Genomic DNA, 27,091 nt, shown 5'->3' with positions numbered 1-27,091 from the left:
CTGGAATTCCCTCCCTAAACCTCTCTGCCTCTCTCTCTCCTCCTTTAAGACCCTCCTTAAAAGCGACCTCTTTGACCCAGCTTTTGGTCGCCTGTCCGAATATCTCCTGATGTGGCTTGCTGTCAAATTTTGTCTGATTTACGCTCCTGTGAAGTAGTGTAGCAGTCGGCGCAGACTCCATGGCCTAGAAATTCAGTTGGGCGCCGGAATTACCGCTGCGCGCGGAGCCACTTGCGCCATCCCGATATTCAGTTTCTGCACCCCAAACGGAAGCGGGCCGCTACTCGAGGCTCCCCGCACCCCACTTGGGGCGCTCACCCTGAATATCGGCGCGCTAAGGGCCACAGCGCCACACGCTGCGGCACGGCACGCTGCGGTACTGCAGGTCTTCCTCCCACTGTTAAGGGGGAGGTGCCTGCAACAGCGCGATCCCCGCTCGCGAGTGCCGGCAAATGAGCCCGGCACCAAGGAGAAGTGCCGGGCTCTCGGGAAACAGCTGGCAATGCCGCGGGGGGGGGGGGGTGGTGTAGGAGGCCGGGGGCGGAGGTGCTGGCAGGCGGCCGCCGAAAAAGCAGCCGCCCCGCACCTCCACCTTAACTTGCGCCACTACCGCCACAGGTAGGCCCTGTGAACCGGTCGCGATTTGCGACCGGCGTTAAAGAGGCGGGCGCGACCAAATATGGTGATCGGGGCGGGAGCGGGGCGCTGCGCACACCGATGACGTCATCGGTGGCGGCGCAGCGCTACAGGCTAACGCCGCCATTGGCGCCCCGCTAAATATCACGGGAGGTGTGGCCAGTGGCGCTAAAGCCACTGAGTGCCCTCTTTGGGTGCTAACTGGTGGCGCAGCACACTGAATTTCTAGGCCCATGGATTTTTAGATTCTGAACATATACCCTTATTAAAAACTGAACAGACTGTTTGGGAAGGAAGCTGTGGAAAACCACTCAAGCTGACGGTGGCTCACATAAACCAAGTTGCATTCGTATAGAAACGAACTGTCCTTGGGAACAATGGCCCAAGGGGCCCACTCCCAAGTCATGAATAACGAGGCTGGCGACTCATTGTTTCTGGAGAAGGTGATCTCGTTAAGTTAATCAGCTGGGAGATCGAAATGAGCGAAAGCATCTGACGTGAGAAAACTACTCGGCACCTGGTCTAAGTGTTAAACAAATCTTTAATCAACTGTTTTACAACATGTAGGTCTAGTTGTGTCCTTCACTAGTTCCTGTTAAAGAATGTCCTGAGCAAGCTGGGCCCGTGCCCGAGTATTTATACTCTCCCTGGACAGCGCCACCAGCAGGCCGCCCAGTATTATTTCATAAGTCTTTCTTTTATGAATGACTGGTTCATGTCACCATCCAAACCTGGCAGGACGCCTGGAAACCATTTCTCTGAGGCCATGTGTCCATTAAAACCACAGACAGCGGTCTGTGTATTGGAGGGGTATATCAGAGAGCAGTTTGGATAGCTCTCTCTCTGCTGCCCTCCACACAACGGAACGTCAAGAGGAGCCGAGCCTTGCTCTTCCAACTGAGACGGAGTTCGACTCAGACTGGGACTCGCATGCCGCAAGGCCGGTACGGAAACAGGCAGCTGAGACGTATGGGAGGAAGCTGCAAGCCAGATCAAAGGGTAATCTAGGCGAGCATTGCCAAGCGGACACACCCACAAGATCACTTAGATGTGTGAGGGGGTGCCTGTATGACCCTTCGACAGTGCGGCACTCCCTCAGTACTGCCGCTCCGACAGTGCGGCGCTCCCTCAGTACCGCCCCTCTGACAGTGCGGCACTCCCTCAGTACTGCCCCTCCGACAGTGCGGCACTCCCTCAGTACTGCCGCTCCGACAGTGCGGCGCTCCCTCAGTACCGCCCCTCTGACAGTGCAGCGCTCCCTCAGTACTGCCCCTCCGACAGTGCAGCACTCCCTCAGTACTGCCCCTCCGACAGTGCAGCGCTCCCTCAGTACTGCCCCTCCGAAAGTGCGGCGCTCCCTCAGTACTGCCCCTCCGACAGTGCGGCGCTCGCTCAGTACTGCCCCTCCGACAGTGCGGCACTCCCTCAGTACTTCCCCTCCGACAGTGTGGCGCTCCCTCAGTACTGACCCTCCGACAGTGCGGCGCTCCCTCAGTACTGATCCTCCGACAGTGCGGCGCTCACGCAGTACTGCTCCTCCGACAGTGCGGCGCTCACTCAGTACTGCCCCTCCGACAGTGCGGCGCTGCCTCAGTACTGCCCCTCCGACAGTGCGGCGCTCCCTCAGTACTGCCCCTCCGACAGTGCGGCGCTCCCTCAGTACTGCCCCTCCTACAGTGCGGCGCTCCCTCAGTACTGCCCCTCCGACAGTGCGGCGCTCCCTCAGTACTGTCCCTACGACAGTGCGGCGCTCCCTCAGTACTGCCCCTCCGACCATGCGGCGCTCCCTCAGTACTGCCCCTCCGACAGTGCGGCGCTCCCTCAGTACTGCCCCTCCGACCATGCGGCACTCCCTCAGTACTGCCCCTCCGACCATGCGGCGCTCCCTCAGTACTGCCCCTCCGACCATGCGGCGCTCCCTCAGTACTGGCAGTGGGGAGTGTCAGCATAGCTTTATGTGCTCGAGTCTCTGGAGTGGGGGCTCGAAACCACGACCTTCGGACTCAGAGGCGAGAGTGCGACTCACTGAGTCACGACCGATGCTTGAACCCAACAACTCTCAACGGGATCTCAACCCATGCTTGGCATCGTACCTTGGATGGAGGTGGCACTTTGTGTACCTGGCTGTAAATAACGCCAGGATCCGCAGCAAGATTCACTTTCGGACTTTTCTTCCCTGCAGACCTGGGAAATTCCAAAGGAAATGTATCAGTAAAAGATGAGAGCAAATGTTGTGACCCACATTCCATAAAGCTCAGCAGCCTTTCCACCATCTACAAGGCACAAGTCAGAAGTGTGAGGGAATACTCTCTACTTGCCCGGATGAGTGCAGCTCCCAACAACACCCAAGAAGCTCGACACCATCCAGGACAAAGCAGCCTCGCTTGATTGGCACCCCATCCAGCACCTTAAACATTCACCCCCTCCACCGCCGGCGCACCGTGGCTGCAGTGTGTACCATCGACAAGATGCACTGCAGCAACTCGCCAAGGCTTCTTCGGCAGCACCTCCCAAACCCACCACCTCTTCCGCCTAGAAGGACAAGGGCAGCAGGCGCATGGGAACACCACCACCTCCAAGTTCTCCCTCTAAGTCACACACATAGAAACATCGAAGATAGGAGCAGGAGTAGGCCATTCGGCCCCTCGAGCCTGCTCCGCCATTCAATGCGATCATGGCTGATCATCCAAATTCAGTACCCTGTCCCTGCGTTCTTCCCATACCCCTTGATCCCTTTAGCCTTAAGAAATATATCTAACTCCTTCTTGAATATATTTCATAAATTGGCCTCAACTACCTTGTGTGGTAGAGAATTCCACAGGTTCACCACTCTCTGGGTGAAGAAATTCCTCCTCATCTCAGTCCTAAATGGCTTACCCCTTATCCTTAGACTGTGACCCCTGATTCTGGACTCCCCCGCCATCGGGAACATCCTTCCTGCATCTAGTCTGTCCAGTCCTGTTAGAATATTATAAGTTTCAATGAAGTCCCCTCTCATTCTTTTAAACTCTGGCGAATATAAGCCCAATCGACCCAATCTCTCTTCACACGTCATTCCTGCCATCCCAGGTATCAGTCTGGTGAATCTTCACTGCACTCACTCCATGGCAAGAACATCCTTCCTCCGATAAGGTGACCAAAACTGCACACCATCCCGACTTGGAAATATATCGGTCGTTCCTTCATCGTCGCTGGGTCCAAATCCTGGAACTCCCTCCCTAACAGCGCTGTGGGAGCACCTTCACCACACGGACTGCAGCGGTTCAAGAAGGCGGCTCACCACCACGTTCTCAAGGGTTGACTAGGGATGGGCAATAAATGCCGGCCTTGCCAGCGATGCCCACATCCCCGAGAATGAACATTGGATGAAAAAAGTGGAACTGGGGAATGTAGAGTAAGACAGAGATCTTGGCTACGAACTGGACGATTCTTTGAGACACTTCAGAGAACCAATTTCTTCTCTCAGAGGGTCGTGAACCTTTGGAATTCCCTGCCCAGGGAGCTGTGCAGGCTGGGTCATTGGGCTGAATTTTCATTGAGGAGGAGGGTAGGAGGCGGGACTACAACTTTCGGGGTTGTAGTCCCGCCTACATCGAGATGCGGCCAACCCACGCGATTTTGACTTGATTGACCTTGTTAAACCCGCCCAGCGGGCTCAGCAGGCCAATTAAGGGCCACCCGGCAACAGGTGACGTCACAGATTGATATTTCATCTGTCAAGACCTTTTGACAGATGAAACATCAGCATTTCACAGCTCTGTGAAGCTGTCAATCACTGACAATCTGTACTCCAAGTTAATTCCTTCCTCTCAGGATGATTTAGAGATCTCTCCAGAACAGAAAGCTGAATGCTGCGGATTTTGACAGCTCGCGGCCATTCTGCTTTCTGTGCCGGTGAGATGAGGGACTCCCGAGACCTGAAGGAAGGAAGGCTGTAAAGGTAAGTAAAACTTCTTTAAACACTTTACACACACCAAACACACTTACCTCTGCACTCATGCACCCATCACTCACCTGAACACCGGACATCTCGAACCCTCCAAGCCCTTCATCCCGACGGGCCGCCTCGCAAACTTGGCGTGGTTTGGAGCCGTCGGGAATCCCACACTTCAGGAATAAAAATAGGGATTAGGCTAAAAACTGCCTGTTAACCGGCAGTTAATTGGCACTAATCCCCTTCCTGCCTCGGGGAGGCGGGTCCCAGTGCGGGGCGGGTACCCGCCTCCTTTGAAACTGGCATGGAGGCGGGTTGGGGGCGGGATGGGTTCGTGCCCCCTCCGATTTTGGGATTTTAACCCCCCGCACGCCTCCAATCCCGCCCCCACGGCCCAATGAAAATCCTGCCCGTTGAACATATTGAAGGTGGAGATGGACAGATTTTTGAACGGTAAGGGCAGTCGAGGGTTATGGGGAGCGGGCAGGGAAGTGGAGGTGAGCCCACGATCAGATCAGCCATGATCTCGTTGAATGGCGGAGCAGGCTCGAGGGGCCGAACGGCCGACTGCTGCTCCCACGTCTTATGTTCTCTACCTACCGAGCTGGTTCCTGTTGTTGGTGCCTTCCTCTTTCTCTGGAGCTCTGATTGAAGTTGATCGAGGCGTACTCAACATTCTCTTCAAACGGACGAGCGCCCCTATGGTGGCTGTTGGTCTCCATAGCCTCCGTCATCACCATATTTTCATACACCATCGTCTCCCGTGGCTGAAAAAGCAGAGCGCAGGATAGTGAAGAGAATATTCTCGCTCCCTTCCCAACTACCTGCATTCATATAGCGCCTTGAATGCAGTATAACCCTTCAAGGCGCATCACAGGGGTTATAAATCAGACAGAATCTGAGGGAGCACCGCACTGTCGGAGGGGCAGTACTGAGGGAGCGTCGCAGTGTCGGAGGGGCAGTACTGAGGGAGCGCCGCACTGTCGGAGGGGCAGTGCTGAGGGAGCGCCGCACTGTCAGAGGGGCAGTATTGAGGGAGTGCCGCACTGTCAGAGGGGCAGTACTGAGGGAGCACCGCACTGTCAGAGGGGCAGTATTGAGGGAGTGCCGCACTGTCGGAGGGGCAATACTGAGGGAGTGCCGCACTGTCGGAGGGGCAGTACTGAGGGAGCACTGCACTGTCGGAGGGGCAGTAGTGAGGGAGTGCTGCACTGGCGGTGGGCAATACTGAGGGAGTGCTGCACTGTCGGAGGGGCAGTACTGAGGGAGCGCTGCACTGTCGGAGGGGCAGTACTGTGGAAGCCCTGCGCTGTCGGAGGGGCAGTACTGAGGGAGCGCCGCACTGTGCGAGGGGCAGTACTGAGGAAGCGCCGCACTGTGCGAGGGGCAGTACTGAGGGAGCGCCGCACTGTTGGAGGGACAGTACTGAGGGAGCGCCGCACTGTCGGAGGGGCAGTACTGAGGGAGCGCCGCACTGTTGGAGGGACAGTACTGAGGGAGCGCTGCACTGTCGGAGGGGCAGTACTGAGGGAGCGCCGCACTGTCGGAGGGGCAGTACTGAGGGAGCGCCGCACTGTCGGAGGGGCAGTACTGAGGGAGCGCCGCACTGTCGGAGGGGCCGTATTGAGGGAGCGCCGCACTGTCGGAGGTGCCATCTTTCAGATGAGACGTTAAACCCAGGCTCTCGTCTGACCTCTCAGGTGGACGTAAAAGATCCCATGGCCACTATTTCAAGAGGAGCAGGGAAGGGTGGTGAATCTTTGGAATTCTCTGCCCCAGAGGGCTATGGATGCTCAGTTGCTAAGTATATTCAAGACTGAGGTAGGGATATGGGGATCGGGCGGGAAAGTGGAGATGAGGTAGAAGATCAGCCATGATCTCATTGAATGGCGGAGCAGGTTCGAGGGGCCGAATGGCCGACGCCTGCTCCTATTTCTTATGGTCTTATGATCTTAGCCTGTAGTTTTAATTACCTTGTTCCGCTTCATGACCACACTGTAGACAGTATTAGAGACAGTCGCATTCTGTTGATTGAGAGAATCAGTCTTGGCGTTCCTCCTTAGAGCAACAGCAACACAAGTAAATATATTGCAGCAGAATTTTAGCCGTTAGGATCCGGATATTTTCATCGGGATCAGAGGGTGGCATGGAACGGCAAGAATTCAGGGTAGAATCAGCCAATGATACCGTGCAGAAAGAGGCCATTCGGCCCATCGAGCCTGTGCCGGCTCTTTGAACGAGCCCTCCAATTAGTCCCACTCCCCCCTGCTCTTTCCCCACAGCCCTGTGAATTTTTCCCCTTCAAGTATTTCTCCAATTCCCCTTTTGAAAGTTACTATTGAATCTGCTCCCACCGCCCTTTCAGGCAGCGCGTTCCAGATCACAACAACTCGCTGCGTAAAAACAATTCTCCTCATCTCCCCTCTGGTTCTTTTACCGATTATCTTCAATCTGTGTCCTCTGGTTACCGACCCTCCTGCCACTGGAAACAGTTTCTCCTTATTTACTGTATCAAAACCCCTCATGATTTTGAACGCCTCCATTAAATCTCCCCTTAACCTTCAGTGCTCTAAGAAGAACAACCCCAGCTTCTCCAGTCTCTCCACATCACTGAAGTCTCTCATCCCTGGGACCATTCTGGTCAATCTCCCCTTAACCTTCACTGCTCTAAGGAGAACAACCCCAGCTTCTCCAGTCTCTCCACATCACTGAAGACCCTCATCCCTGGGACCATTCTGGTCAATCTCCCCTTAACCTTCACTGCTCTAAGGAGAACAACCCCAGCTTCTCCAGTCTCTCCACATCACTGAAGTCCCTCATCCCCGGGACCATTCTGGTCAATCTCCCCTTAACATTCTCTGCTCTAAGGAGAACAACCCCAGCTTCTCCAGTCTCTCCACATCACTGAAATCCCTCATCCCTGGGACCATTCTGGTCAATCTCTCCTAAACCTTCTCTGCTCTAAGGAGAACAACCCCAGCTTCTCCAGTCTCTCCACATCACTGAAGTCCCTCATCCCTGGAACCATTCTGGTCAATCTCCCCTTAACCTTCTCTGCTCTAAGGAGAACAACCCCAGCTTCTCCAGTCTCTCCACATCACTGAAGTCCCTCATCCCTGGAACCATTCTGGTCAATCTCCTCCGCACCCTCTCCAAGGCCTTGACATCTTTCCTGAAGTTTGTGGGGCCCAGAATTGGACACAGCCTAACCAGTGATTTACAAAATGTTTAGCAATAACTTCCATACTTTTGTACTCAATACCTCTATTTATAAATATTTGTAAACCTCCAGTTCTGGTTTCATTCCATTAAAAGTTTCTTACACGTTCTCCAGTACCTCTATATTCTTTTTATAATATGGAGACCAGAACTGTGCACAGTGCTCCAAGTGTGGTCTAACCAAGTTATATGGAGACCAGAACTGTGCACAGTGCTCCAAGTGTGGTCTAACCAAGGTATACGGAGACCAGAACTGTGCACAGTGCTCCAAGTGTGGTCTAACCAAGGTATATGGAGACCAGAACTGTGCACAGTGCTCCAAGTGTGGTCTAACCAAGTTATATGGAGACCAGAACTATGCACAGTGCTCCAAGTGTGGTCTAACCAAGGTATACGGAGACCAGAACTGCGTACAGTGCTCCAAGTGTGGTCTAACCGAGGTATATGGAGACCAGAACTGTGCACAGTGCTCCAAGTGTGGTCTAACCAAGGTATACGGAGACCAGAACTGAGCACAGTGCTCCAAGTGTGGTCTAACCAAGGTATACGGAGACCAGAACTGTGCACAGTGCTCCAAGTGTGGTCTAACCAAGGTATACGGAGACCAGAACTGTGCACAGTGCTCCAAGTGTGGTCTAACCAAGGTATATGGAGACCAGAACTATGCACATTGCTCCAAGTGTGGTCTAACCAAGGTATACGGAGACCTGAACTGTGCACAGTGCTCCAAGTGTGGTCTAACCAAGGTATATGGAGACCAGAACTGTGCACAGTGCTCCAAGTGTGGTCTAACCAAGGTATATGGAGACCAGAACTGTGCACAGTGCCCCAAGTGTGGTCTAACCAAGGTATATGGAGACCAGAACTGTGCACAGTGCTCCAAGTGTGGTCTAACCAAGGTATACGGAGACCAGAACTGTGCACAGTGCTCCAAGTGTGGTCTAACCAAGGTATACGGAGACCTGAACTGTGCACAGTGCTCCAAGTGTGGTCTAACCAAGGTATACGGAGACCAGAACTGTGCACAGTGCTCCAAGTGTGGTCTAACCAAGGTCTACGGAGACCAGAACTGTGCACAGTGCTCCAAGTGTGGTCTAACCAAGGTATACGGAGACCTGAACTGTGCACAGTGCTCCAAGTGTGGTCTAACCAAGGTATACGGAGACCAGAACTGTGCACAGTGCTCCAAGTGTGGCCTAAACAAGGTTCAAACAGGTTTAGCCTAACCTCCATCATTTACCGGTGACAGATTCTGTTAAGAATGTACTTACTGGCGGATAAGTAGGATGACAAGAATCACCACAAGTACGATGGCCAATAGCACAGCAACAATAATGATTATCAGTTTGATGTGACTGTCTGTAAGAAGCAAAGTGAATTATAAATCAAGAGTATAAGACCACTGGACCACTCCCACAGTAGTGCCCCTCCGACAGTGCAGCGCTCCCTCAGTAGTGCCCCTCCGACAGTGCAGCACTCCCTCAGTACTGCCCCTCCGACAGTGCAGCGCTCCCTCAGTACTGCCCCTCCGACAGTGCGGCGCTCCCTCAGTACTGCCCCTCCGACAGTGCGGCGCTCCCTCAGTACTGGCCCTCCGACAGTGCAGCGCTCCCTCAGTACTGCCCCTCCGACAGTGCGGCGCTCCCTCAGTACTGCCCCTTCAACAGTGCGCGCTCCCTCATTACTGCCCCTCCGACAGTGCGTTGCTCCCTCAGTTCTGCCCCTCTGACAGTGAAGCACTCCCTCAGTACTGGCCCTCCGACAGTGCAGCGCTCCCTCAGTACTGCCCCTCCGACAGTGCGGCGCTCCCTCAGTACTGCCCCTTCAACAGTGCGCGCTCCCTCATTACTGCCCCTCCGACAGTGCGTTGCTCCCTCAGTTCTGCCCCTCTGACAGTGAAGCGCTCCCTCAGTACTGGCCCTCCGACAGTGCAGCGCTCCCTCAGTACTGCCCCTCCGACAGTGCGGCGCTCCCTCAGTACTGCCCCTTCAACAGTGCGCGCTCACTCAGTCTCTGGAGTGGGGACTTTAACCCACAAACTTCTGACTCGGAGGTGAGGGTTCTACCCACCGAGTCACAGCTGGTACTAGGACTGGACCATTGCCTACAAACCGGTTTTGCAGTGTAGGGTCAAGTCATCGAAGCCAACAGGGGATAAGACCTTGGGACAAGATACTTACAGACAACGTCTATCCTATGTCCCTCTGACTGGTGGGCTCCGACTGAGTTTCGCGCCTCACAGAAGTACAGACCGTCCTGCTCCCTGGTGACTCTGTATAAGGTCAGGTCTTTCCCGGTTGATTGGTGCGGGATTGTCGTCTCTCCTCGCCTCTGGGTCCACTTGTACCAGCTCACGGGAGGATTACTGTCGCTGCTACACGTTAGGGTCATGTTGTCCCCTTCATTAATCACGTCCTTTGGAGATGAGATGGAAACCCTGGTGTCTCGGGGACCATCTGGCTCAAGAAGTCAAGATACACAGAAGGTCTTGCATTTATATAGCTCCATGCACACAGTAAACCATCTCAACAATCCTTAAATCAGACAAAAAATTCACACCAAACCTCAAGGAGGTATTGGGACAGGTGACCAAAAGCTGGGTCAAAGAGGTCGGTTTTAGGGAACGTCTTAAAGGAGGAGAGAGAGAGGCGGAGAGGTTTAGGGAGGGAATTCCAGAGCTCGGGGCCCAGGCGGCTGAAGGCACGGCCGCCAATGGTGGAGCGATGGAAATCGGGAGATGCACAAGAGGTCGGAATTGGAGGAGCACAGAGATCTGGGAGGGTTGTAGGGGCTGGAGGAGGTTACAGAGATAGGGAGGGTTGTAGGAGGCTGGAGGAGTTTACAGAGATAGGGAGGGTTGTAGGGGGCTGGAGGAGGTTACAGAGATAGGGAGGGTTGTAGGGGCTGGAGGAGGTTACAGAGATAGGGAGGGTTGTAGGGACTGGAGGAGGTTGCAGAGATAGGGACGGTTGTAGGGGCTGGAGGAGGTTACAGAGATAGGGAGGGTTGTAGGGGCTGGAGGAGGTTACAGAGATAGGGAGGGTTGTAGGGGCTGGAGGAGGTTACAGAGATAGGGAGGGTTGTAGGGACTGGAGGAGGTTGCAGAGATAGGGACGGTTGTAGGGGCTGGAGGAAGTTACAGAGATAGGGAGGGTTGTAGGGGCTGGAGGAGGTTGCAGAGATAGGGAGGGTTGTCGGGGTTGGAGGAGGTTACAGAGATAGGGAGGGTTGTAGGGGGCTGGAGGAGGTTACAGAGATAGGGAGGGTTGTAGGGGCTGGAGGAGGTTACCGGGATAGGGAGGGTTGTAGGGGTTGGAGGATGTCTGGGTTTAAAATTCTAACAGGACTAGACAGACTAGATGCAGGAAGGATGTTCCCAATGGTCGGGGAGTCCAGAACCAGGGGTCACAGTCTAAGGATAAGGGGTAAGCCATTTAGGACAGAGATGAGTAGGAATTTCTTCACCCAGAGAGTGGTGAACCTGTGGAATTCTCTACCACAGAAGGCAGTAGAGGCCAATTCATTAAATATATTCAAGAAGGAGTTAAATATATTTCTTAAGGCTAAAGGGATCAAGGGATATGGGGAGAAGGCAGGGACAGGGCACTGAATTTGGATGATCAGCCACAGGGGTCAGTGCTCGGTCCCCAACTCTTTACAATCTATATTAACGATTTGGAGGAGGGGACCGAGTGTAACATATCAAAGTTTGCAGATGATACTAAGATGGGAGGGAAAGTAGTGAGTGAGGAGGACATAAAAAACCTGCAAGGGGCCATAGACAGGCTAAGTAAGTGGGCAGAGATTTGGCAGATGGAATACAATACTGGAAAGTGTGAGGTTATGCACTTTGGCAGGAAAAATCGTAGAGCAAGTTATTATCTTAATGGCAAGAAACTGGAAAGTACTGAAGTACAAAGGGATCTGGGGGTCCTGGTGCACGAAACTCAAAAGGTTAATATGCAGGTGCAGCAAGTGATTAAGAAGGCCAATAGAATGTTGGCTTTCATTGCTAGGGGGATAGAATATAAAAATAGGGAGGTATTGCTTCAGTTGTACAAGGTATTGGTGAGACCGCACCTGGAATACTGCGTACAGTTTTGGTGTCCATACTTAAGAAAGGACATACTTGCTCTCGAGTCAGTACAAAGAAGGTTCACTCGGTTAATCCCGGGGATGAGGGGATGGACATATGAGGAGAGGTTGAGTAGATTGGGACTCTACTCATTGGAGTTCAGAAGAATGAGAGGTGATCTTATTGAAACATATAAGATTGTGAAGGGGTTGGATCGGGTGCATGCGGGGAGGATGTTCCCGATGATGGGTGAAACTAGAACTAGGGGGCATAGTCTTAGAATAAGGGGCTGCTCTTTCAAAACTGAGATGAGGAGGAACTACTTCACTCAGAGGGTGGTAGGTCCATGGAATATGCTGCCCCAAAAAGCTGTAGAAGCTACATCATTACATAAATTTAAAACAGAAATAGACAGTTTCCTAGAAGTAAAGGGAATTAAGGGTTACGGGGAGCGGGCAGGAATTTGGACATGAGTCTAGGTTCGGATCGGACATGGCCCTGTGGGTAGCGGAGCGGGCCCAGGGGCCGTGTAGCCTGATCCTGCTCCTATTTCATGTGTCTAATTCTGTTAGATTCAGGAGATGGTTCTGTGATAGTAGATTGGCGGTTAGGATCAGATCAGCCATGATCTTATTGAATGGCGGAGCAGACTCGAGGGGCCGATTGGCCTACTCCTGCTCCTATCTTCTGTGTTTCTATGTTTCTATGTATGTGTGCACAAATAGTTGAAGGTGGCAGGGCAGGTTGAGAAAGCAGTTAAAAAAGGCACACGGGATCCTGGGCTTCATAAATAGAGGCACAGGGTACAAAAGCAAGGAAGTTATGATGAACCTTTATAAAACACTGGTTCGGCCTCAACTGGAGTATTGTGTCCAATTCTAGGCACCGCACTTTAGGAAGGATGTGAAGGCCTTAGAGAGGGAGCAGAAAAGATTGACCAGAATAGTCCCAGGGATGAGGGACTTCAGTGATGTGGAGAGACTGGAGAAGCTGGGGTTGTTCTCCTTGGAGCAGAGAAGGTTAAAGGGAGATTGACCAGAATGGTCCCAGGGATGAGGGACTTCAGTGATGTGGAAAGACTGGAGAAGCTGGGGTTGTTCTCCTTAGAGCAGAGAAGGTTAAGGGGAGATTGACCAGAATGGTCCCAGGGATGAGGGACTTCAGTGACGTGGAGAGACTGGAGAAGCTGGGATTGTTTTCCTTAGAGCAGAGAAGGTTAAGGGGAGATTGACCAGAATGGTCCCAGGGATGAGGGGCTTCAGTGATGTGGAGAGACTGGAGAAGCTGGGATTGTTCTCCTTAGAGCAGAGAAGGTTAAGGGAAGATTGACCAGAATGGTCCCAGGGATGAGGGACTTCAGTGATGTGGAGAGACTGGAGAAGCTGGGATTGTTCTCCTTAGAGCAGAGAAGGTTAAGGGGAGATTGACCAGAATGGTCCCAGGGATGAGGGACTTCAGTGATGTGGAGAGACTGGAGAAGCTGGGATTGTTCTCCTTAGAGCAGAGAAGGTTAAGAGCAGATTGACCAGAATGGTTCCTGGAATGAGGGACTTCACTTACGTGGATAGACTGGAGAAGCTGGGGTTGTTCTCCTTAGAGCAGAGAAGGTTGAGAGGAGATTTGATCAAGGTGTTCAAAATCATGAGGGGTCTGGACAGAGTAGATAGAGAGAAACTGTTCCCATTGGCGGAAGGGTCGAGAACCAGAGGACACAGATTTAAGGTGATTGGCAGAAGAACCAAAGGCGACATGAGGAAAATCTTTTTTACGCAGCGAGTGATTAGGATCTGGAATGCGCTGCCTGAAAGGGTGGTGGAGGCAGATTCAATCGTGGCTTTCAAATGGGAATTGGATAAGTACCTGAAGGAAAACAAAATTGCAGGGCTCCGCGGAAAGGGCGGGGGAGTGGGATTAGCTGAAGCGCTCTCGCAGAGAGCCGGCGCGGGCTCGACGGGCCGAATGGCCTCCTCCTGTGCTGTAACCATTTAATGATTCTAACATCTGACGGAGAAGGACATCGAGACGAGACCTTTCCGTGATATCCAAGTACTCACAGATCACATTAATCCGGAAAGACTGCGACAAGCTGCTTCCCATCGAGTTAGTCACTTCGCAATAATACTCCCCAGAATCCTTCCAATCGACAGCTTTGAGCGTCAGCATCATGCTGCCTTGCTGGTTGATAATAGCTCTGCCCTTATACCAGGCGTACTGAGGTGGTGGACTGCTCTTTGATTTACAGGTCAAGGTAACACCCTCTCCTTCCTTCACCTGCCCCTTGGGTGAACTACACTGAACCTGTGTGTCCTTCGGAGCATCTGGAAAGTAAAGGGAAGAAGGATTCAAGGAGTGTGAGGACAGAAATGCAGCACAACATCAAGGGCCGTGTTCCTGACGCCATCGTCCCTTCTTTATGCTGCCGCTATCTGTTAATGCCCCTTCCCCGTGTGCAGGAGAGCTTCAGGATTGCATCAAGTCCACAGCACAGAAACAGGTCATTCGGCCCCACTGGTCAGTGCCGGTGTTTGTGCTCCACACCAGCCTCCTCCCACCCCTCTTCATCTCACCCCATCAACACCAGCCTCCTCCCACCCCTCTTCATCTCACCCCATCAACACCAGCCTCCTCCCACCCCTCTTCATCTCACCCCGTCAACACCAGCCTCCTCCCACCCATCTCCATCTCACTCCGTCAACACCAGGCTCCTCCCACCACTCTTCATCTCACCCCATCAATACCAGCCTCCTCCCACCCCTCTTCATCTCACCCCATCAACATCAGCCTCCACCCACCCCTCTTGATCTCACCCCATCAACACCAGCCTCCTCCCACCCCTCTTCATCTCACCCCATCAACACCAGCCTCCTCCCACCCCTCTTCATCTCACCCCATCAACACCAGCCTCCTCCCACCCCTCTTCATCTCACTCCATCAACACCAGCCTCCTCCCACCCCTCTTCATCTCACTCCATCAACACCAGCCTCCTCCCACCCCTCTTCATCTCACCCCATCCAAACCAGCCTCCTCCCACCCCTCTTCATCTCACCCCATCAACACCAGCCTCCTCCCACCCCTCTTCATCTCACCCCATCAACACCAGCCCCCTCCCACCCCTCTTCATCTCACCCCATCAACACCAGCCTCCTCCCACACCTCTTCATCTCACCCAATCCACATTAGCCTCCTCCCACCCCTCTTCATCTCACCCCATCAACACCAGCCTCCTCCGACCCCTCTTCATCTCACCCCAACACCAGTCTCCTCCCACCCCTTCTTCATCTCACCCCATCAACACCAGCCTCCTCCCATCCCTCTTCATCTCACCCCATCAACACCAGCCTCCTCCCACCCCTCTTCATCTCACCCCATCAACACCAGCCTCCTCCCACCCCTCTTCATCTCACCCCATCAACACCAGCCTCCTCCCACCCTTCTTCATCTCACCCCATCACCACCAGCCTCCTCCCACCCCTCTTCATCTCACCCCATCAACACCAGCCTCCTCCCACCCCTCTTCAGCTCACCCCATCAACACCAGCCTCCTCCCACCCCTCTTCATCTCACCCCATTATCATATCCTTCTATTTCTTTCTCCCTCGTGTGTTTATCCAGCTTCCCCTTAAATGTATCTCTGCTCTTCGCCTCGACCACTCCCTGCGGTAGCGAGTTCCCCATTCTCACCACTCTCTGGGTAAAGAAGTTTCTCCTGAATTCCCTATTGGATTTATCAGTGACTCTCTTATATTGATGGCCCCTAGTTCTGGTCTCCCCCACAAGTGGAAACATCTTCTCTACGTCTACCCTATCGAACCCCTTCATAATCCTAAAGCCCTCGATCAGGTCACCCCTCAGCCTTCTCTTTTCCAGAGAAAGGAGCCCCAGCCTGTTCAATCTTTCCTGATTGTTATACTCCCTCAGTTCCGGTATCATCCTTGTAAATCTTTTTTGCACCTTCTCCAGTGCCTCTATATCCTTTAATAATATGGAGACCAGAACTGTGTGCAGTACTCCAACTGTGGTCTAACCAAGGTATATGGAGACCAGAACTGTGCACAGTGCTCCAAGTGTGGTCTAACCAAGGTATATGGAGAACAGAACTGTGCACAGTGCTCCAAGTGTGGTCTATCCAAGGTATACGGAGACCGGAACTGTGCACAGTGCTCCAAGTGTGATCGACACAAGGTATATGGAGACCAGAACTTTGCTGAGTGCTCCATGTGTGGTCTAACCAAGGTATATGGAGACCCGAAATGTGCACAGTGCTCCAAGTGTGGTCTAACCAAGGTATATGGGGACCAGAACTGTACGCAGTGCTCCAAGTGTGGTCTAACCAAGGTATATGGAGACCAGAACTGTGCACAGTGCTCCAAGTGTGGAGAACCAAGGTATACGGAGACCAGAACTGTGCACAGTGCTCCAAGTGTGGTCTAACCGAGGTATATGGAGACCAGAACTGTGCACAGTGCTCCAAGTGTGGTCTAACCAAGGTATACAGTGACCAGAACTGTGCACAGTGCTCCAAGTGTGGTCTAACCAAGGTTTATGGAGACCAGAACTGTGCACAGTGCTCCAAGTGTGATCTAACCAAGGTATATGGAGACCAGAACTGTGCACAATGCTCACTGCATTGGTTGGGTACCAGGTATATCACACTATAGGTTGGGTAGAAGGTATAGTACACGATTGTTACTTACACTGCACCTTAAAGCGTTTGGGTTGGGACTCCTGTTCACCGATGATATTCTTTGCAATACAGAAATAGTCACATGACTCATCTTCACTTGAAATTGTAATTGTAATTGAAGGAGAAGTTGGTCCTAAACGCTCGTCTGTTCTTCTGCATCTTTTCCGCCAGTTATAGTCATTCGCGGGAGGTTTCGCATCACTTTTGCATCTTAAAGTAAGGAAGGACCCTTCATTCGCTGAATCTGAGGAACTGATCTGCACATTCGAGGGTTTATCTGTGTTCAAACATTTTACCATTTAATTCATCTCGAACTTTATTATTGGGAATAAAAAAAGGTGGAGGAAAAGATTTCAGAAAAACAATCAACCTGAAACAAAATCAAATAACGCCTGAAATAGACCAGCAACATCATCGCGTAATAAAACGTCCTAAGGCGCTTCACAGGGCTGGAGGAGGTTACAGAGATAGGGAGTGTTGTAGGGGCTGGAGGAGGTGACAGAGATAGGGAGGGTTGTAGGGGCTGGAGGAGGTTACAGAGATAGGGAGGGTTGTTGGGGCTGGAGGAGGTTACAGAGATAGGGAGGGTTGTAGGGGCTGGAGGCGGTTACAGAGATAGGGAGGGTTGTAGGGGCCTGGAGGAGGTTACAGAGATAGGGAGGGTTGTAGGGGCTGGAGGAGGTTACTGAGATAGGGAGGGTTGTAGGGGCTGGAGGAGGTTACAGAGTTAGGGAGGGTTGTAGGGGCTGGAGGAGGTTACAGAGATAGGGAGGGTTGTAGGGGCTGGAGGAGGTTACAGAGATAGGGAGGGTTGCAGGGGGCTGGAGGAGGTTACAGAGATAGGGAGGGTTGTAGGGGCTGGAGGTGGTTACAGAGATAGGGAGGGTTGTAGGGGCTGGAGGCGGTTACAGAGATAGGGAGGGTTGTAGGGGCTGGAGGTGGTTACAGAGATAGGGAGGGACATAGGGGCTGGAGGAGGTTACAGAGATTGGGAGGGTTGTAGGGGCTGGAGGCGGTTACAGAGATAGGGAGGATTGTAGGGGACTGGTGGAGGTTACAGAGATAGGGAGGGTTGTAGGGGGCTGGAGGAGGTTACAGAGATAGGGAGGGTTGTAGGGGGCTGGTGTAGGTTACAGAGATGGGGAGGGTTGTAGGGCTGGAGGAGGTTACAGAGATAGGGAGGGTTGTAGGAGGCTGGAGGCGGTTACAGAGATGGGGAGGGTTGTAGGAGGCTGGAGGAGGTTACAGAGATAGGGAGGGGCCGAGGAGGGATTTGAAGACAGGATGAGGATTAGTCCCAACCACCTCATGCTCTTTCCCCACAGTCGTACTGTGGGTGAGGAGACCATGGAAAAATATAAACATGAAGATTCGAGACTTAGGCTTAGAAATTCGGTGGGCTTTGTTGTGTGAACCAGGCAGACAGGCTTCCAACTACGAGATTCTCTTTATTGGTAAAATGGCTGCCTGCAGCGTTCCCGGGTAATTCCCATAATGCATTGCACAGTACATTACCTGTGCTGTCTCTCTGTAGCAATTTATGTTAGTTTTCCAGTTAATTCAGGGGTTTGAGTAAGTTGGGTCGATTCCCATTGTGTGCTGCCACCTAGTGGCTATTTGGTACCTAGCAACTGCAGTAAAAGTGCAGTAAAGTGCAGTAAAGTAAAGTACAGTATACTACAGACCTACAGAGGCACATGCTCTGGGAAGTTATATTGTTCCCACGCCTGAGTCTTGGATATTATTTGTCTGTAAGTACTTGAGAATGTTATAGATGATTAGTGTACACTGTATGTTGCAGAAAATGTTTAGTTTGTAACTTTTCTCTGTAAGCAAACTTACACAGCTAGCCGTGAAGTGCTCGCTCTCTGTCTAGCTGGTTAACTAGTAGCTGTATTTTGATGCACTATGTACGGGACTAATTTAAAGAGAATGTCTTCCAGTTTGCTAAATGTATATTCACAGTAAGCTGTGTTTCCACGTGTTTGGTAATTTACATGCCAAATGTACTGTGTTGCTCAGGCGTACCTAAATTTGTGTATACATATCAGTTATGCGCTTGTATACTAATGTGTGCTTCCATTTCTGTGTTGTATTTCAGTTTTACAATAAGAATCTTTCAGTAAAGCTTTACAAGAAAAGTCAAGCCTTGTGATTTTTATGGGAAGATATCAAGTTATTAGCTATCTGTCTAGCTCTGCATAGGAACGCGCTGCGAGGGCAGAAAATTACCGTATTTACTGGTGTTAAACTCACACATTACATTACCGTATTGACTGGTGTCAAACTCGCAATCAATACACGACAGGCTGCGCCACCAGGTAACGCTCAAAGAGGGCACTTAGTGGGTTTAGCGCCACTGGCCACGCCTCCCGCGAAACTTAGCCGGGCGCTAATGGCGGCGTTAGCCGGTAGCGCTTTGCCGCCACCGATGATGTCATCGGTGTGCGCAGCGCCCCGCTACCGCCCCGAGCGCCAAATTTGGTAGCGACCCCCACTGTAACGCCGGTCGCAATTTGCGACCGGTTCAGGGGGGCCTATCTGCGGAGGCAGAGGCGCTGAGGTGCGGGGCGGCCATTTATTTTGCTGGCTGCCTGCCAGCACATCTTCACGCAGCCGTCCCCGGCCTCCTGAGCTCCCCCCCCCCCCCTGCGTTGTGCTGGCTGTCTCCCAAGAGCACGACACTTCTCCTCGGTGCCAGGCTCTTTTGCTGGCACTCGCGATCTCAGATCGCGCTGCAGCAGGCCCCTCCCCTTTAAGAAGGGGAGGAAGGCCTGCAGTACCGCAGCGCGCCGTGCCGCAGCGTGTGGCGCTGTGGCACGTTACGCTGTGAACTTCAGATGCCGCGCCCCAAGACGGATGCGGGGCGCCTCGAGTAGCGCCGCGCTTCCGTTTGGGGCGCTCAAACAGAATATCCGGTGGGCGCTCGCGACTCCTTCCGGGGCGGTACTTCCGGCGCCATGGCGAGACTGGCGCTACCGAATTTCTAGGCTTTAATTTGGAGGTACATAGCTAGAGCAAAAGGTTGGGTAGAGGGTATATCACACTCCATAGGTTGGGTACAGGGAATATCACACTCTATAGTTTGGGGAGAGTCTATATCACACTCTACAGGTTGGGTAGAGGGTATATCTCACTCTCTAGGTTGGGTAGAGTGTATATCACAGTTTACAGGTTGGGTAGAGTGTATATCACACTGAATAGGTTGGGTAGAGGGTATGTCACACAGTACAGGTTAGGTAGAGGGTATATCACACTGTACCGGTTGGATAGATGGTATATCTCACTCTACAGGTTGGGTAGAGGGTAGATCACACTCTAGAGGTTGGGTAGACGGTATATCACACTGTGCAGGTTGGGTAGAGTGTATATTACACTCTATAGGTTGGTAGAGGGTATATCACACTGTACAGGTTAGGTAGAGGGTATATCACACTCTACAGGTTGAGTAGAGGGTATATCTCACTCTCTAGGTTGGGTAGAGTGTATATCACAGTTTACAGGTTGAGTAGAGTGTATATCACACTGAATAGGTTGGGTAGAGTGTATATCTCACTCTACAGGTTGGGTAGAGGGTATATCACACTGTACAGGTTGGGTAGAGTGTATATCACACTGTACAGGTTAGGTAGAGGGTATATCACACTGTACAGGTTAGGTAGAGGGTATATCACATTCTATAGGTCGGGTAGAGGGCATATCACTGTACAGGTTGGGTCGAGTGTATATCTCACTCTACAGGTTGGGTAGAGGGTATATCACACTGTACAGGTTGGGTAGAGTGTATATCACACTCTATAGGTTGGGTAGAGGGTATACCACACTCTATAGGTTGGGTAGAGGGTATATCACACTGTACAGGTTAGGTAGAGGGTATATCGCACTGTACTGGTTAGGTAGAGGGTATATCACACTGTGCAGTTTGGGTGGAGGGTATATCACACTGTACCATTGAGTAGAGTGTATATCACACTGTGCAGGTTGGGTAGAGCGTATGTCACACTGTCGAGGTTGGATAGAGTGTATATTGCACTGTACAGGTTGGGTAATGGGTATATCACACTGTACAGGTTGGGTAGAGTGTATATCACACTGCATAGGTTTGGGTAGGTGGTATATCACACTTTACAGTTTGGGAAGACGGTATATCACATTCCACAGCTTGGGTAGAGGGTATATCACATGCTACAGGTTGGGAAGACTGTACTTCACACTGTATAGGTTGGGTAGAGGGTATATCACACTCTACAGGTTGGGTAGAGGGTATATCACACTGTACATGTTGGGTAGAGGGTATATCACACTGTACAGTTTGGGTAGCGTGTACAAAGTACTCATAACGCCCATATACAAAAGTGGGGACCCAAATAACTATCGAGGCATCTGTGTAAACAGTAACCTGGGGAAGGTTTTCTGTAGTATCATAAACAAAAGACTCATAAACTTCCTTGAGGAGCACAATGTCTTGAGTAAAAGCCAAATTGGATTCCTACCAAACTATAGAACATCAGATCATATCTTCACCCTACAGACCCTAATTGACAAACATGTTCATCAAAACAAAAGCAAAATTTTTGCCTGCTTTATAAATTTCCAGAAGGCTTCCGATTCCATCTGGCACGACGGTCTATTCTTGAAACTTATTGAAAGTGGTGTAGGGGGAAAACCACATGGGCCTAGAAATTCAGTGGCCTGCGCCACCAGTTTGTGCCCAAAGAGGGCTTTCGCGCCAGTCTGCAAACTTCAGGCGAAATTCAGCGGTGCGCTAATGGCGGCGTTAGGCTGTAGCGCTGCGCCGCCACCGATGACGTCATCGGTGTGCGCAGCGCCCCGTTTCCGCGAAGAACGCCATATTAAGTCGCGCCCGCCTCTTCAGCGCCGGCCGCAAACAGCGACCGGTACATAGGGCCTACCTGTGGCGGTAGTGGCGGTAATTAAAGTGGAGGTGCGGCCGGCCGCTTTTTCGGCGGCCGCTTGCCCGCACCTCCTTCCCCGGCCTCCTCCACCCCCCCCCCCCGCAGCATTGCCGGCTGCTTTCCGCGAGCCCGGCACTTCTCCGTTGTGCCGGGCTCTTTTGCCGGCACTCGCGATCGGGGCTCCGGCTGCTGCAGGCACCTCCCCCTTAAGAGAGGGAGGAAGGCCTGCAGTGCCGCCGCCTGCCGCTACGCTGCGGGTGGCGCTGCGGCCACTAGCGCGCCGATAATCAGTTTCAGCGCCCAAGCGGGGCGCCGAAACCCCTGTTTAGCGGCCGCCTTTCACTTGGTGCGCTGACACTGAATATCCCGCTTGCGCAAGTGGATCCGCGCGCAGCGGTAATTCCGGCGCCCAGGCGAGCTGGGCGCCCCAAAATGAATTTCTAGGCCATGATGTAATTAAATCAATGTGTACAAACAATAAATGTGCAGTTAAAATTGGAGACAAACAAACAAAATACTTCCCACAGGGGCGGGGTGTGACACAGGGCTCGCCCATCTCACCGACACTCTTTAATATTTACATAAATGAATTGGCAAAACTACTTGAACAATCTACAGCACCCGGCCTCACGCTATATGAATCCAAGGTTAAATTCCTCCTCTATGCAGATGACCTGGTTCTGCTGTCACCAACTAAGGAGGGTCTACAGCAGAACCTGGATCTGCTGGAGTCATTCTGTCAGACCTGGGCCCTGACAATAAACCACCAAAGAACCAAAGTCCTTGTGTTCCAGCAAAGATCCAGACATCAGGGACCCAGAATAAATTTCACACTAGGAACAACTAAAATTGAACAAACCACTAACTACACATACTTGGGCTTAAAAATCAGCTCTACGGGAAATTTTCATCTGGCTGTGAATGAACTGAAAGAGAAAGCTAGAAGGGCTTTCTATGCCATTAAAAGATCAATCCAAACAGAAATCCCAATTAGCATTTGGCTCAAAATTTTTAAATCAGTAATTGAACCAATTGCACTCTATGGAAGTGAGGTGTAGGGACCGCTAATACAACAAGAATTTGCAAAATGGGACAAACACCCGATTGAGATTCTACATGCAGAATTCTGTAAAAGTATCCTCCGGACTCAAAGGAAAACCATAAACAATGCATGCAGGGCAGAACTAGGCCAATATCCATTAATAATTACTATCCAAAAAAGAGCCACCAAATTTTGGAAACACCTAAAAATGAGCAACCCCCACTGCTATCATTACGAAGCCCTGAAATGCCAAGAGAGGACCATAAAGAAGAATACCCTCAGTCAACTAGTCCTGGGACTCAGTGAAGCAAACACTAACACTACTAACAATAACCAGCCCCAGGACAGTGACATCGTAGCACAGAGAATTCGACCCAACACAATTGTCACTAAGCAAAAGGAAAAATACCTGTCATATTGGGCAGAAACAACAAAAACCCAAAACAAACTCAATTGCTACTTGGCCCTAAACAGACAATACAACGTGGCTGAATACCTGACCATGGTAAAGGATAGCAAACTGAGAAAAACCTTGACAAGGTACAGACTTAGTGAACATAGCCTGGCCATCGAAAAATGCAGACACAGACAGACCCGGCTGCCAAGAGAGGACAGGATATGCTCTCACTGCAGTCAGGGAGTGGTGGAGACAGAGATGCACTTCCTCACAGCTTGTGGAAAATATCAGGGCATCAGGGAGAATTTCTACCAAAAATTCACACAAATATGCCCTGAATTCAGAAATTTGAATGATGACCAAAAACTCCCATACCTACTAGGGGAACAGAGAAACTGTGAAACCTTAGCGGCACATTATGTTACAGCTTGCCATAAACAGAGGGACAACCAGTAAACCTAAGAAAAGAGTATATACAAATTATACGAATGTATATTTATACACTCAGGGATATATCTGTTTATACAATGTATGAATAGATCTGCGTTTATGTGTTCAACCATAAATGTTTTTCGATGCTTTGGCAACATAAGATGTACCTTATCATGCCAATAAAGCGATTTGAATTGAATTGAATTGAATTGTATGTCACACTCTATAGGTTGGGCAGAGTGTATATCACACTATACAGGTTAGGTAGAGGGTAAATCACACTCTATAGGTTGGGTAGAGTGTATATCACACTGTACTGGTTGGGTAGAGGGTATATCACACTTTACAGGTTGGGTAGAGGGTATATCACACTCTACAGGTTGGGTAGAGGGCATGTCACACTCCACAGGTTGGGTAGAGTGTATATCACACTGTACAGGTTGGGTAGAGAGTATATCACACTGTACAGGTTGGGAAGAGGGTATATCACACTGCATAGATTGGGTAGAGGGTATATCACACTGTGCAGGTTGGGTAGAGCGTATATCACACTGCATAGGTTGGGTAGATGGTATATCACACTGCATAGGTTTGGGTAGAGGGTATATCACACTCTACAGGTTGGGTAGAGGGTATATCTCACTCTCTAGGTTGGGTAGAGGGTATAGCACACGGTATAGGTTGGGTGGAGGGTATATCTCACTCTCTAGGTTGGGTAGAGGGCATGTCACACTCCACAGGTTGGGTAGAGTGTATATCACACTGTACAGTTTGGGTAGAGAGTGTATCACACTGTACAGGTTGGGTAGAGTGTATAGCACACAGTATAGGTTGGGTAGAGGCTGTATCACACTCTATAGGTTGGCTAGAGTGTATATCACACTTTACACGTTGGGTAGAGGGTATATCACACAGTACAGGTGGGGTCGATGGTATATCACACTGCACCCTTTGGGTAGAGGGTATATCACACTGTATAAGTTGGGTAGAGGGTATATCACACTGTGCAGGTTGGGTAGAGGGTATATCACACTGTACAGGTTGGGTAGAGGGTATATCGCACTCTAGTTTGGGTAGAGGGTATATCACACTTTACAGGTTGGGTAGAGAGTATATCACACTGTACAGTTTTGGTAGAGGGTATATCACACTGTACCGGTTGGGTAGAGGGTATACCACACTGTACAGGTTGGGTAGAGGGTATATCACACTGCATATGTTGGGTAGTGTGTATATCACATTGTATAGTTGGGTAGTGGGTATATCACACTGTATAGGTTGGATAGAGGGTATATCACACTGTATAGGTTGGGTAAAGGGTATATCACACTTTATAGGTTGTGTAGAGTGTAACTCACACTGTATAGGTTGACTAGGGGATATATCACATTTTATAGGTTGGGTAGACAGTATATCACTGTATATGTTGGGTAGTGGCTATATCACATTGTATAGTTGGGTAGAGGGTATATCACACTGTATATGTTGGGTAGCGGGTATATCACACTGTACAGGTTGGGTAAAGGGTATATCACACTGTATAGGTTAGGTAGAGTGTATATCACACTGTATAGGTTGGCTAGGGGATATATCACATTTTATAGGTTGGGTAGAGGGTATATCACACTTTACAGGTTGAGTAGAATGTATATCACACTGTAAATGTTGAGCAGAGGCTATATCACACACTACAGGTTGGGAAGAGGGTATATCACACTGCATAGGTTGGGTAGAGAGTATATCACACTGAGCAGGTTGGGTAGAGTGAATATCACACAGTACAGGTTGGGTAGAGTGTATATCACACTGTATCAGTTGGGTAGAGGCTATATCACACTCTACAGGTTGGGAAGAGGGTACATCACACTCTACAGGTTGGGTAGAGGGTATATCACACTCTATAGGTTGGGTAGAGGGTATATCACACTGTACAAGTGGGGTAGAGGGTATATCACACTGTGCAGGTTGGGTAGAGCATATATCACACTGCATAGGTTGGGTAGAGGGTATATCACACTGCATAGGTTTGGGTAGAGGGTATATCACACTCTACAGGTTGGGTAGAGGGTATATCTCACTCTCTAGGTTGGGTAGAGGGTATAGCACACGGTATAGGTTGGGTGGAGGGTATATCTCACTCTCTAGGTTGGGTAGAGGGTATATCACATTTTATAGTTTGGGTAGAGAGTATATCACACTGTATAGGTTCGGTAGAGTGTGTATCACTCTGTACTGGTTGGGTAGAGTGTATATCACACACTAAGGTTTGGCAGAGGGTATACCACACTGTATAGGTTGGGTAGAGGCTATATCACACTCTACAGGTTGGGAAGAGTGTATATCACACTGCATAGGTTGGGTAGAGGGTATATCAGAAGTGTACAGGTTGGGTAGAGTGAATATCACACTGTACAGGTTGGGTAGAGGGTATATCACACTGTATCAGTTGGGTAGAGTCTATATCACACTCTACAGCTTGGGTAGAGGGTATATCACACTCTACAGGTTGGGTAGAGGGTATATCACACTCTATAGGTTGGGTAGATGGTATATCTCACTCTACAGGTTGGGTAGAGTGTATATCACTCTACAGGCTGGGTAGAGGATATATCTCACTCTACAGGTTGGGTAGAGGGTATATCTCACTCTGCAGGCTGGGTAGAGAGTATATCACACTATATATGTTGGGTAGCGGGTATATCACATTGTATAGTTGGGTAGAGGGCATATCACACTGTATATGTTGGGTAGCGGGGTATTTCACATTGTATAGTTGGGTAGAGGGTATATCACACTGTATAGTTTGGGTAGAGGGTGAATCACACTGTATAGGTTGGGTAGAGTGTATATCACACTGTATAGGTTGGCTAGGGGACATATCACATTTTATAGGTTGGGTAGAGAGTATATCACACTATCTAGGTTGCATAGAGGGCATATCACACTTTACATGTTGAGTACAATGTATATCACACTTTAAATGTTGAGTAGAGGGTATATTACAGTCTATAGGTTGGGTAGAGTGTATCTCACACTGTACAGGTTGGGTAGATGGTATATCTCACTCTCTATGTTGGGTAGAGGCTGTATCACACTCTATAGGTTGGGTAGAGTGTAGATCACACTTTACAGGTTGTGTAGAGGGTATATCACACTGTACAGGTGGGGTAGACGGTATATCACACGGCACCCATTGGGTAGAGGGTATATCACACTGTATAGGTTTGGTAGAGGGTATATCACAATGTGCAGGTTGGGTAGAGGGTATATCACACTGTACAGGTTGGGTAGAGGGTATATCACACTGTTTAGTTTTGGTAGAGGTTATATCACACTGTGCAGGTTGGGTAGAGTGTACATCACACTGTACAGGTTGGGTAGAGGGTATATCACACTGTATCAGTTGGGTAGAGGCTATATCACACTCTATAGGTTGGGAAGAGGGTATATCACACTCTGCAGGTTGGGTAGATGGTATATCTCACTCTACAGGTTGGGTAGAGGGTATATCACTCTACAGGCTGGGTAGAGGGTATATCTCACTCTACAGGTTGGGTAGAGGGTATATCTCACTCTACAGGCTGGGTAGAGGGTATATCACACTGTATATGTTGGGTAGCGGGTATATCACATTGTATATTTGGGTAGTGGGTATATCACACTGTATAGGTTGGGTAGAGGGTATATCACACTGTATAGGTTGGCTAGGGGACATATCACATTTTATAGGTTGGGTAGAGAGTATATCACACTGT

At 50.5% G+C, this 27,091-nt stretch overlaps 1 protein-coding gene across 1 annotated transcript in view; it reads right to left on the bottom strand.

The window, feature by feature from the left end:
- The window catches only part of LOC147110132 (B-cell receptor CD22-like), a 175,035-nt gene that overhangs the window by 14,897 nt on the left and 133,047 nt on the right, over positions 1–27,091 (bottom strand). Inside the window, exons 10-16 of the mRNA XM_086004064.1 lie at positions 16,560–16,826; positions 13,919–14,182; positions 9,970–10,245; positions 9,061–9,148; positions 6,544–6,628; positions 5,171–5,337; positions 2,730–2,820 (exon numbers count right to left, since the gene is read on the bottom strand). Coding sequence (XP_085860190.1) covers positions 2,730–2,820; positions 5,171–5,337; positions 6,544–6,628; positions 9,061–9,148; positions 9,970–10,245; positions 13,919–14,182; positions 16,560–16,826 — 1,238 coding nt within the window. The remainder of the gene's footprint in view (positions 1–2,729; positions 2,821–5,170; positions 5,338–6,543; positions 6,629–9,060; positions 9,149–9,969; positions 10,246–13,918; positions 14,183–16,559; positions 16,827–27,091) is intronic.

This window comes from Somniosus microcephalus, chromosome 12 (assembly GCF_052327205.1).
Source record: "Somniosus microcephalus isolate GS21.2 chromosome 12, FLI_Smic_1.0, whole genome shotgun sequence".
Classification (NCBI taxonomy): Eukaryota; Metazoa; Chordata; class Chondrichthyes; order Squaliformes; family Somniosidae; genus Somniosus; species Somniosus microcephalus.
The sequence above is the reverse complement of the archived record's forward strand: the minus strand, read 5'-3'. Positions and strand labels throughout refer to the sequence as shown.